This window comes from Megascapheus bottae, chromosome 12 (assembly GCF_031878675.1).
Source record: "Megascapheus bottae isolate mThoBot1 chromosome 12, mThoBot2.hap1, whole genome shotgun sequence".
In the NCBI taxonomy this organism is placed as follows: domain Eukaryota; kingdom Metazoa; phylum Chordata; class Mammalia; order Rodentia; family Geomyidae; genus Megascapheus; species Megascapheus bottae.
In genome coordinates, this window is record NC_143520.1 from 46,944,888 (window position 1) to 46,957,001 (window position 12,114).

At 40.0% G+C, this 12,114-nt stretch overlaps 1 protein-coding gene across 1 annotated transcript in view; it reads right to left on the reverse strand.

Moving 5' to 3' along the window:
* Positions 1–1,137: 1,137 nt before the first annotated feature.
* Ccdc93 (CCC complex scaffolding subunit CCDC93) overlaps positions 1,138–12,114 on the reverse strand; it is a 73,948-nt gene continuing 62,971 nt past the window's right edge. Inside the window, exons 20-24 of the mRNA XM_090342929.1 lie at positions 10,395–10,477; positions 6,080–6,117; positions 5,038–5,122; positions 2,122–2,235; positions 1,138–1,543 (exon numbers count right to left, since the gene is read on the reverse strand). Of these exons, the coding sequence (XP_090199055.1) occupies positions 1,490–1,543; positions 2,122–2,235; positions 5,038–5,122; positions 6,080–6,117; positions 10,395–10,477 (374 nt within the window). The 3' untranslated portion in view covers positions 1,138–1,489. The remainder of the gene's footprint in view (positions 1,544–2,121; positions 2,236–5,037; positions 5,123–6,079; positions 6,118–10,394; positions 10,478–12,114) is intronic.

Consider the following 12,114-nt stretch of genomic DNA (forward strand, 5'->3'; position numbering starts at 1 on the left):
CCAAATCCATGGAACTCCTGAGAAACACTGAAGTAAAGGTCTTCACTATCAAAAAGAAACATGGTCACTTCTTACGAACACCAATATAGGACACATAGACTCTGGTAACTCTAGAACACTGCCTGCTTCTACCTGTACCAAATTCACTCTGCTCACAAAGTTTAGTCAGAGATGGTCTACAAGCTTCTTTGTAAGGTCAAAGAGGTTTTTTTGAACTTAAAACCTGTCAGCTAGACAAGATAAGTGCACAACGTTCATGTAGAATGGGATTTATTATGATCAAAAGGTCAGGCTACTGACAGCCAGGGCAAAAGGTCTGTGTTTGTTTTAGACTGCTCATTTCCCAAGATAAAGCCAACCCTTCCGCTTGCTTTCAAAGCACTTTGAAGTCTGGTGGAACAACATCTTTCCAGCTTGGTCTCTCATGCCTTCTGTACCAACCAGCTTGTGTTTCACCATCAAGACCCTTTCCCCACCTCCACCTTTTTGTGTGTCTTGTACTGTCTCGTACTCTCAAGTTTCTAACAGTCTTCACTGAACATTAGCCTTCTAATATTCTCCATATTCATGAAATCTTCCGCATCTCTGCACTGCACTACCTGCTCATGTCTCTCTCTGCTGTCCTAATGGGAAGGTGCAGTGCGCACATCTCTCCTTGCTCAGTCTATGACCTCGGCAGTATAGAACATGGAATGTGCTTTCCATGAAGAAAAACCTATCATGTGTTGCCTATAACTCACATCAAAATTGGGACACAGAAACGTGCAATTCTATCAAAGTATCCTCAATACAGGGCCCATTTTCAATGTTGCAGGTGAAATTTACTTGAGTAGTAGGTAAGAATTGAACCAACAACACTGAGCTTCCATTCTAGTTCTCTATGCCACCCAACTTACAGGGTGGCACCAAGAAGAATTAGGAACAAAAGGCACCATGGTGGGTGAAGAGCCCAAGTGACTGATACAGTGATATGGACGGATCATTTGCCCAAGGCCTTCTGTTTGTATTGTAAACTCCTAGCCAAGTTCTCGGAGACTGACTGTTCTCCTGAACACACTGGATGCCTGAAGGATAGAGATTGTGTTTCATGTCTGCTGGATCTGCCTCAGGGCTTATTATTTTCGGCTCAATTAATACTTGTTAAACAAAAGATTTCTTTTTTATTTAGAGTCTATACAAATACAGGTACCTTCATTAGTGCAATGTTACTGGAGGAATAACAGTCGATAGGGAATAGAAAATGAGTACTGTTCACATTTCTTCATAGAATGATGAGTGTTATCCAAGCCAGTGTTTATACTGTCAGATTCTATCCACAACAGCCAACAGAGATGAAATGGAAGCAAAAAGGAGAAAGAAAACATCCAGGGAGTTGAAATTAATACACCTGCATCTCTCTACCATCGCTTTCAGAATCATCCCATGATCTTGTAGTTGATACATGGCATTAAAAAAAAAAATCAACAACATACAAAATGGCTGGGAAGGTTCAGGAGGCCTTGGCTTTCACCTTGGAGAGAAGCACCTCATTCTTGCGGCCCTCCTGGAGAAGCAAAGAGAGAAGAGAGGTGTGATTATATCAGCCTTGCTGTCCTTACCAAGTCCCTTGGGAGCAGGTTCCGACAAATCAGTATGGTGAAACTATTGGGTGACCACCTTTGACATAGTGATGCTACTTCAATGCTGCCAGACTGAAGACACAATGAGACTAGTGGTTTGGCTCTGGGCTTCCTAAAATCTCCAAGGGGACAGAAACTGAATGCAAACATTGGGCCTATGAGGGTGAGAGGTACGAAGGAACTGTGTAGAAGCAACCTAAGGAATTTTGAGAAAGGTAGCTGTAGCAGTACACAATGAGCAAAATCCTTTGACACACTTTTATTCTGACAGTGAGGGGTAAGTATTCTCAGCTTTAAGAAAAAAGTTTAAGGAAAAATGCATACAGAAAAGGGCTCTTCATAAGTATTTCTTTCTAGAATTAAAAAGTTAAATTTCTCACTGCCTCTATTTCTTGCTGAAGACCATGTATTGGGTGCCTGCTCTTGTTTTTTAAAAGCTTATCTTGAGGTGAATATAAACTTCATTTCAGCTATAACACACCCCACCCATTTCCCCCCTTACCTCTTTAAACTCTTTCACAGTCTTAAAATACAGTCTCTGCTTTTCTAACAGTTCTAAGTAATGGTCATTCAGTTGATCTCTTCTCATTTTGTTCTCCTGTTTCTTCTTTTCCATCTGTTGAAAAGATTTTGGGAAATGTGGGTGACAAAAAGGTTCCTGACCAAGGCAGCTGGTAACATCAAGAGCAACCATTGCTGAAGTTTCCATGGATTTCCTTCCACCTATAGATGCTGAGGTTGGCTCAGCAACATTTATTTCTTTGTATGACATTATAAATTATTCAACAATTGAACTATCATGGGACATTAACAGGTCTATTTTTGTCACTGCTAACAATTTCACAATAAACAAGTGGTTGATTCACAAATGGGAGGTTATTTTGCCCCTGGAGGACATCTGGAGATACCTACTAGCAGTTTTGAGAGTCACAACTATTAGGAAGAGGGGTCACTGTTTTCAGTGGGCAGAGGATGGGAATGCTGTACAGGGCAGTCCCACAAACAAGAATTATCTGACTCAGGATGTTAGTGGAGCTGAGGTTAAAAAAATCTCTGGTGTGTGAAACTGTTTGTTATACAATAAAGGTGTATGTCACCTTTCCACTTGATATAATTGTTTACATACTATAAGCTCTCTGCAATTACTTTAAAATCCATACAATAAGCCCTCATCATTCCTTACCTAGTCATCTTTCAAATAATACAAAATATTGGTTATCTTGGACTAGGATCACATACTAGAGGCTAGATGTTTATCTAAAGAAACTCCTTATAGGTTACAAAAGTTTATGCATTCATTAAATATTGACTGAATACTACCAGAAGCAGTGCACAAGGTAAGTCCTTGCTTTCACAAGGCACACTGATGCCTAGCAACAGAAACATTAGAGAAGGGTGGGATATACACACACATGGCTCCTCAGACTGAGGAGTGTGAGGGGGACTCCCTGAGGAAGAGCACCTAAGCAGGGATGACAGTGACGTGAACTATATTTTCTGAAGATAAACTCCAGAGCATTGGTCAGTGGAAAGTGAGGACACAAAGAGTTATAACACAGCTGAATGCTTGTGACATGAAATCATGAATGATGATTTTGCAAACAAATTTAGCAAACACAAGTCAAGGGGAACTCACTGTACCTGAGTCTCGGGTACAGTGATACCTGATACTTCCTATTGCACTAGGAGGGCCTGACAGTGGCTTTCCTCCCTCAGCACAGAAGCTTTAAACCAGATCCCTCATCCATTTAGTATCTGAGCAGAAAATCTGGCTATGACTAGTTTTGTTCTAGCAATACAGATAATGTACCGCAACTCAATTCTGAATCCACTCTGGGAAGTAGAACAGCAATATAGGGAATGTAGGAGCTTAAGTCCAAAAAGGCCTACATTCAAATCCTAGCTCTGCCACTTGTGGACCAGTGGACAGGCTATTTAATATTTCTCAATGACAGGTTCCCTCTTAGCTGTAAAACAGGGATAACATAATCTAGATCACAAGTTCTGTTGTAAAAAATGTGTGATGTTAAGTGTTAAGCAGATGATAGATCATTTTAATTCATAGTAGCTGTTCAGTAAGGTAACAATGCTTCTTAACACTTACTGTGCCAGAATGAGTAAGTTAAGGGGGAGGAGTTCCCTCACTCTCAGGGTCAGTAGTGCTCAGCTCTAGTTTCATTTTCATGTTCCCTTTAGCATTTCTTTGCCACTTAGACCACTCTTACTCCTTCCTCCTCTCTTCTTCACAACCAGGTAACAATGTCAAGTGCTTTTTCGCTGAGTTAGCATTTTTCCTAAAATTTCAGAGTCCCAAAGATGTTACTTCTCTGGGTGAGGTCAAAATGCCTTTATCCAGAAGCCCAGGTGAAGAGAAATGCCTGTTTTCCCATGTTTACTCAATGCTATCATTGTGCCAGTCCTGGAGTACAGAGGCTCAGCTGTCACATCACTGGAAGCAAGACCCATTCTGGCATTACAAAGACAGCAGTTTCCTTTTTCTTTCTTTTCCTTTTTTTTTTTTTTTTTGTTTGCACTTGTGTTTAAATTCAGGGCCTTGTGTTTGCTGTGGAGCTCTCCTACATGACTAGCGCTTTCAGCTTTCAGTATTTTTGAAGTAGGGGCCTGCATTTATGCCCAAATTTGTCTGAACTACAATCTATGTATTTATGCTTCCTGCATAGCTGGGATGATGGGCACACACTACTATGCCAGCATTTTCTCATCTGTAGAGGTAATACTACTCATAAGTTTTCCAGTTTATTTTTTTGTTTGTTTCTTTCTGTTTTAAGCCCCAGTAGTGGGGCTTGAATTCACAGCCTGAAGTTTGCTAGGCAGCCACTTTACATTTGAGCCATGGCATTAGCCCCATTCATTTAAAAGACTCTTAAAAGATCAGCACAGTGTGGCACTGGTGGCATATACCTATAATCCTAGCTAGTTAGGAAGCAGAGATTTGAGGATGGCAGTCCAGAACCAGCCTGGGATGGAAAGTCCATGAGACTCTTCAATAAACTACTCAGAGAATTCCAGAAGTGGTGCTTGTGACTCAAATGGTAGAGCTCTAGTCTTGAGCAAAGAAAGCTCACCAGAGATAGCGTCTAAGCTCTGAGTTCAAGCCTGAGGACCAGAAAAAAGAAAGCCAAGTGGGGGGGATGGAAGCAGAAGGAAGGAAGAAGGGTCAGTGGAAGGAAGGAAGGAAGGAAGGAAAGGAAAACCAGATCAGCACAGTGATTAACCCACAGTGGGTGCACAATGCCTCAGATCTGCTACCCAGAGCAATCTTTGAATTTGAGACACAGTCAGTGAAGGGCGGGCCCTGCCCACTGCCTGGTAAAGAGTTCCTCAGAGTGTGGTAAGGATGGACAGCAAACTCGCAAGACATGAAACTTGGGACATTACAGAAGACAGGTCAGCTGACCTTCATCTTGCTTTGCTTAATTCCTTCTACGATCTGTTCCATCTGCCGTAAAAACTGGTCCCGGGCAGCAGGGGAGGCCATGGCTCTGAAAAAAAAAAAAAGCAACAGAGATATGAGAGCACACAGAACTAAACTATGAGAAAGTAGGGTCAGCTTTATGTCCAGATTGTTGTCCCCAGAAGCAACTGGACCTTTGCAAAACAAATGGACCCAAGGGGATACCTGGGGTCCCAGGCATTTAGGATTATAAACCTCTGAGGAGGACAGTAAAGTTAGCCTGGTCTAATAACTTAATATTGATCTTTTATTCCCCATTCTCCCCACAAGTTCACTACCAAATCTGTATTTTCTTAATGTAAAATAAAACGAAAGATGCACTGCTTAAGAAATGAACTAAATTTGGTTTTAAAAAGTCTAGATTGGAAGATGTTTTTTGGGATTGGTAAACATATTCTGAGTGTTCCTCACCAGGGCTGGGACGCCTGGTCCTGTTGCTAGAGGCTTCCTGATGTGCTAACCAGCCTGTCTCACTCAACCTTGGCAGAGGGCAGGACACCACATGGATCAGAGTTGGAGTTGAGTTCCTCCAAAGGGCAGGCTCCCAGAGCTGGGCTCTTCACAGTGAACCTCACTATATACTCTCTCCATCATCAGGAAAGGGAGGTAGGCATCAGTTTTAGGAAAGTCACAAGACTATAAGACATTCCCTGAATCTGCTAGTTGTCTCCCCCCGCCCCCAATTTTGTTTTTAATTTAGAGCCTGTAATTTATTAAGACTCTGGTCTCAGTGTATCTTTTCACATATCAGGGCTACCAAAGGCTTATACTATAGAAAGAAAGCCTTGGGCTGCTTGGGAATGAATGGGCATTGAGGGAGTATGGGTAAGATAGCCTACCATGGACATACTTGAGGGCTGATGTGTTCTGTATAAAAGTGGCCTTACTACCCAATTTTTGGAGATAAAAATTTATATTTGAACAAAATAGAGGACGCATATTAACAGGTCTTTCATGCACAGGAAGGAAGGTAGAAGGTACTTACTGTGAGAAGTTCTCATGAATTGAGTTGAGCAGGCTAATCTAGGGACATGAAATAAAACCGTAAGATTAACACATTAACTCCCTTAGGTTTTGAAAGCTTACTTCCTTTCTACATATTGCTTTAGAAAGGAATGTATACTTCTTTTTTTCATATATTTTTTATTGTAATTAATAGAAGGGTTTTGTTAGGCTTTTGTTAGGAATGCATACTTCTTTAAAGTAACGTATTAAAGTCAAGTTATCAACCACTATGGAAAGCAGTATGGCGGTTCCTCAAAAGACTAAACATAGAGCTCCCCTATGACCCAGCAATTCCACTACTTGGCATTTACCCACTTGTCCAGAAACAGGACATACTAAATCCACTAGGACAATGATGTTTATTGCAGCACTATTTACCCCAGCAAAGATATGGAACCAACCCAGATGTCCCTCAGTTGATGAGTGGATCAACAAGATGTGGTATTTATACACAATGGAATTCTATGCTGCTGTCAGAAAGAACAACATCACCTCATTTGTAAGAAAATGGAAAGACTTAGAAAAAATCCTATTATGTGAAGTAAGCCAGACTCAAAGGAACATAGGCTCAATGGTTTCCCTCATTTGTCATAATCAAGTAGAAACTTGGTCTCTCCTCGCAGAGATTTACAATAGAGCAAAACCTAGATACATAAGGCCATATATTACGACACTAAATGAAAGGACCTCCAGGATATAGAAACAAAAGCCATATAATGAGTGATTGTTGTCCTTAATGTACTATGTTATCTCTCATCAATTTTGCTGTCCCTTGGTTATCTCATATTGTTACCGTATTTTACCTTGTAATCTGATATGTTGTATATATGCATATTTGGTTATTTGAAATAGGATAGGGGAGGGGGGAAAACAAGATGAGGGGCAGGGGTGGGGGGGTGGGAAATGGGGACCAAGACATGAGAAAGGGTATCAAAGTATGTGAAGTAATGTACCTTCTATCTGGTGAATGTAGTGTGGCCCTTCTATTAATTACAATAAAAATATATAAAAAAATAAAGTCACGTTAATATAGATTAAAGTAATGACATATGAAAGAAGAAAAAAGAACAACATATTCTTAGTTCTTTACATTTCTCAGAGAATTAATTTCTTTTTTTAAATATTTTTTTATTGTATTTAATAAAAGGGTTACATGATATTTGCCAGATAGATGGTGCATTAATTCACATACATTGATACCCTTCCACATGTCTTGGTCCCCATTACCCTCCCCCCCACCCCCCCTTTTGCTTTTCCCCCCTTCACTGTCCAATTTCAAGTAACCAAATACAAATGTATCCAATATATCAGATAACAAAGTGAGATATTGTGACAATATGAGATAACAAAGGAACAGCAAAAGAGATGAGAGATAACATAGCACCTTAAGGACAGCAATCATTCGTTATTTGGCTTTTGTTTCAATTAATTTCTTTCTTTTCTTTGCCAGTCCTGGAGCTTGAACTCAGGGCCTGTGCACTGTCCTTGGACATTATTTGCTCAAGGCTAGCAATCTAGCCTTGAGTCACAACATCACTTCCAGCTTCTTCTGTGTATGTGGTACTGAGGAATCGAATCCAGCACTTTGTGCATGCTAGGCGAGCACTCTACCAAGGGCACATTCCTGGCCCCAAAGAACTAATTTCTATCTCCTCAAAGAAAAGAAAAGTATACAAAACAAAATACACCTCTTCCTAAAATGCATTACCACAGAAATATAAAAAGAAGGCTCTCTAATGGGCCCTGAATGCCAGTTGCAAAGATACTATGACAATAATTTTTCTTCATGGCTATCAGTACGCAGAGTCAGAGAGAAGACTGAAAACAGTTTCCATCCTTTTCCCAGAATCTGTCTGTCAATGTGGCCAGCTGCCAGATGGCTGTGAGAGCCTTTGAGGGAACGCATCCTTCATGACTCTATTACCATGGAAACTCCCTAACTTCCCACAGTAGGATCCTCTATCTACTGCAGTGATTGAGTCCCAGAAAGGGCTTTCATCTGGGAACAGAAATCTGGGTCCTCTTGTATCAGTGTATCTACTAAACCTGTAGGCTCGGGAGTAAGGAACTTAGATTTTAGGTTCACAATCTAAAATGTCACAGACATAAATGCAATTGGAATAAAATATACAAAGTACATTCAAATATTAAGTTCTATCTTTGTTAATATGATTTGGAATAAAATACCAGCATCCCAATCCCTCAGTACCACTAGTTTTCTTTTTTAAAAAATTGCAACAACTTTGTAAACAATGTTGAAGAAGAAAGGGCAATCTCAAGGTGTTCTGAGAAGGGACTGAAAAGTCTTCACTTTCACAAGTAGGCCAGAGTGTAGAGCAGTGCTGTTCCTTAAGTCTGGTCAAAATCTCACCAAACATACTCATCTGTTCATTATCAAATGCCTGGAATATGCCAGTCCTGCATAAGGTCCTGAATACATAAAACATCCCTTTTCAAGGAGTCTGTCTGACTGTACTAGATAACAAAAATAACTGATGATCCGGGTACTGGTGGCTCACACCTGCATCCTTAGCTACTCAGGAGGCTGAAATTTGAGGATTGTGGTTCAAAGGCAGCCGGGGCATGAAAGACCATGAAATTTTTATCTCCAATTAACCACCAGAAAACTAGAAGTGATGCTGTGGCTCAAAGTGGTAAGAGTATTAGCCTTGAGCTGAAGAGCTCAGGGACAGCACCCCGGCCAGAGTTCAAGCTCCATAACCGATCAAAAAAAAAATCACAGATGTTTTAATTTGGGTTCAGAGATAATATACATCTATAATATTGTTCTTACAGGTTTTTGTCACAGTATAGGAGGAAAAACAGTAATAAGATGAAAACTAGAGGCCGGGAATATGGTCGAGTACTTGCCTAGCTTAGCACTCATGAAGCCTTGAGTTTGATTTCTTGGTACCACATACACAGAAAAGGCTGGAAGTGGTGCTGTGGCTCAAATGGCAGAGTGCTAGCCTTGAGGGAAAAGTGTCCAAGGACAGTGCCCAGGCCCTGAGTTCAAGCCCCAGGACTTGGCAAAAGCAAAAGCAAAACAAACAAACCAACCAAAAAAACTCAGGTATGTCAGCCTTCCGAAGAGGGTTGGACAAGAACTACTATGTATTGAGAATTCACCATATGCAAAGACTTAGGATTCTTTCACTTTGTCTCCATCATGATCACCATCAACTCAATTCCAGAGGGGTAGATAATCAGGCCAAAGCTGTGATCTCTTTACTCCCCTGTTCTGCTGTAAACACCATGTCTGTTCTCTTCGTTAATATACTGCTTCCTTCTCCTTACTGATTAGCCATTTGGGTGGTTCCTGAATCAGCAATCAATCTAACTTGTGCAGGAAAGTGAGAAAGAGCTGGAGAGGTGCTGGTGTCCACATCAACTCCTTGCCCCTGATTTGAGTTCCCATTCATTTGAATTCATGCCAGTGCCTTCACTGAGGATTAAATGGCTATTTTCTCCATGTGAACTATAATAAGCTGAATGAAATCTGCTTCATTCAGTGGTTTCTTCTTGCCTTATAAAACTCAAACCAGCTTCCTCACTTATGCTTGCACTGTATTTTTTCATGATAACATTTCTCACATGGCACTATACAGAACAGCTATCTACCAGCTTCACCTCACCACAATGAACTACCAAGGAACCTTGCACTTTCTGGTTGATCAATCTCAGCACTTGGCATACAATATGCACTCTTTACTTGTGAACTGAATGTAACCATCCCAGGTATCAAGACCATCTGAACTTCCTGAAGTCAACTATACTGTTAGTTGTTCACCTGAATCATTTCTTTAGAGAAATAGTTTCTTTTTTGTTGTGGTTTTGAAAATCAATAATTTATTTTTAACTCAGCACCCTGATATAAATTTATAAGCTTTGAATAGCGGTACAAACGTTTATTTATTTTCATATATTTTAATTAATAGAAGGGTTACATTATATTCGCTAGCTAGACGGTACATTACTTTCCAAACATTGATACCCTTTCTCATGTCTTGGTCCCAATTTCCCTCCCTCCACCCCCACCCCTCATCTTGTTTTCCCCCCTTCCCTATCCTATTTCAAATAACCAAATAAGCATATAAACCAAGCATTAATTTTTGCTAAAAATACTTTTCACTAAGTAAAAAGCCACAAATAGTTACATTTCTGTTTACAATGTATTTTTGGACTTGGAATGCTTTTTATTTGATATTATTAGAGTATAATATGTAAATTTGATTAAGTGATAAGGATATTGTAATAATTAAAGGTGTAGTTGCTATAGAGAAATAATTTCTTACCTCTTTTTCCAAATAGACCTTTTTATCATCCAGGGTATTATATAAAGTGAAGAACTGCTTGGTCTCTTTGTGTACTGCAGAAACTAAATGCAAAGAAATCAGAATGTGAGTGAGAGCAGAGATCAAATTGATTTAAGAACCCTGTCCCCATGAAGGAGGTCTCAGGTCTGTGTGCAAACTAAATTGCCTTGGAAGCTTCTGAAGTCTCAGAACCAATTACATGAGGATAGCTATTGGCAAGACTCAGGTAGATGACACTGTGGAGTAAACATTATAAATTACTGCCATAAATGGGCCAGTCACTATTCTCTGAGATGGATAAAAAACTGGGTGGAGTTGAGGATATTTGATGATGATGATGATGATGATGATGATGATGATGATGATGATAAATTGATATATTTTGGTGCAACTGCTTGAAAATGGTTTTGGGGTCAATATGTCCAATGGATAAGAAGAATATAAAATACACAATGGAGTTTTACTAAGCCACTAAGAAGAATGAAACTATATTGTTTGCTGGAAAATGGAGGAAACTAAAGATGACCATGTTAAGTGAACAAATCAGTCCTATAAAGATAGCACTGTATTTTTTTCCCTTCACTTATGCAGGGTAGATGAAAGTAGAACAAAGCAAAGCATTGAAGTCATGAAAGTGACTAGTAGAGATTACTAGGGAAATCAAAGGAAAAGGAAAGAGGGATAAGGGTGACAGATGGATGAATATGATCAAAGGATAATACATGCATGTGTGAAACTTATTACCATGTACAATTTAATATATACCAAGAAAATGACTTTAACTTATGAAGTTTACTTTGGAATAGGCAGATATACAGCATTATTGTTGAAAGCTTTCAAGTAGAAGGTAAAGATGTAACTTAAGGCAGAACCTATTTTTGCTGACAGCTGTCACTGTTGACATTTGCCTCTGATCATCCAAGAACTGTTTGAAAGGTCAAGCTGCTAGGCTAGGACATGGGAAATAAACTGACCTGGACTCCTCAAAGAAGGACAGAGCTTCAGTTTGAACAGAAATTCCAAGTATTTTGGAGGCCATGGCTTCAAAGCCAACTTGGAAGTGTATCTTGAAATTTACTGAGTGGAAACTGCAGTGCAGCAAAATTCTGAACTTGGGGACTGGCTCACAATTCAAGATGCAGACATATGGGGGAATCACTGGATACTGACTGCACACCAATGCTATGAAACTTTGCATTATATATTGGGGATTTTGAAGCTAATCCAAATTCCAGAGAGATATTAAATAGTAAAGCCTTTAGAATAAGAGTATAAAAGATAATCAACTTGATATTTGAGAAAGATATCTCAGCAAAAATATAGAGAGGGGATTAGTCACTGAATGGAGAGGAGAAGTCTTTAGCTGCAATAAGAAGAAACAGACCTGAACATAACCAGCAGGCAGCACTGCATCAGGGAGCAGTAGATGGGTCCATTATGGCTAGAGGAAGAAGGAGTTTGGCTATCATGGTGATATACAAGAGGGAAGATAAGGGAACTTTTGTCAGGGATGGGAATGTGGAGTAGGCTTACACAGTCTGAGTGGTGTATGGAAGGATTTTGTCTGACAGAGGAGAGGGGATCCAGGCATAGGTGACAGGAAGGGCCAGGACAAGACAGAGAAATTCATGGTGTGCTTAGGGGCAGAGTGTGGACTGCTAAGGCCACTAGGACTAGGAAGGTTCCAGCTCAGGTGCAA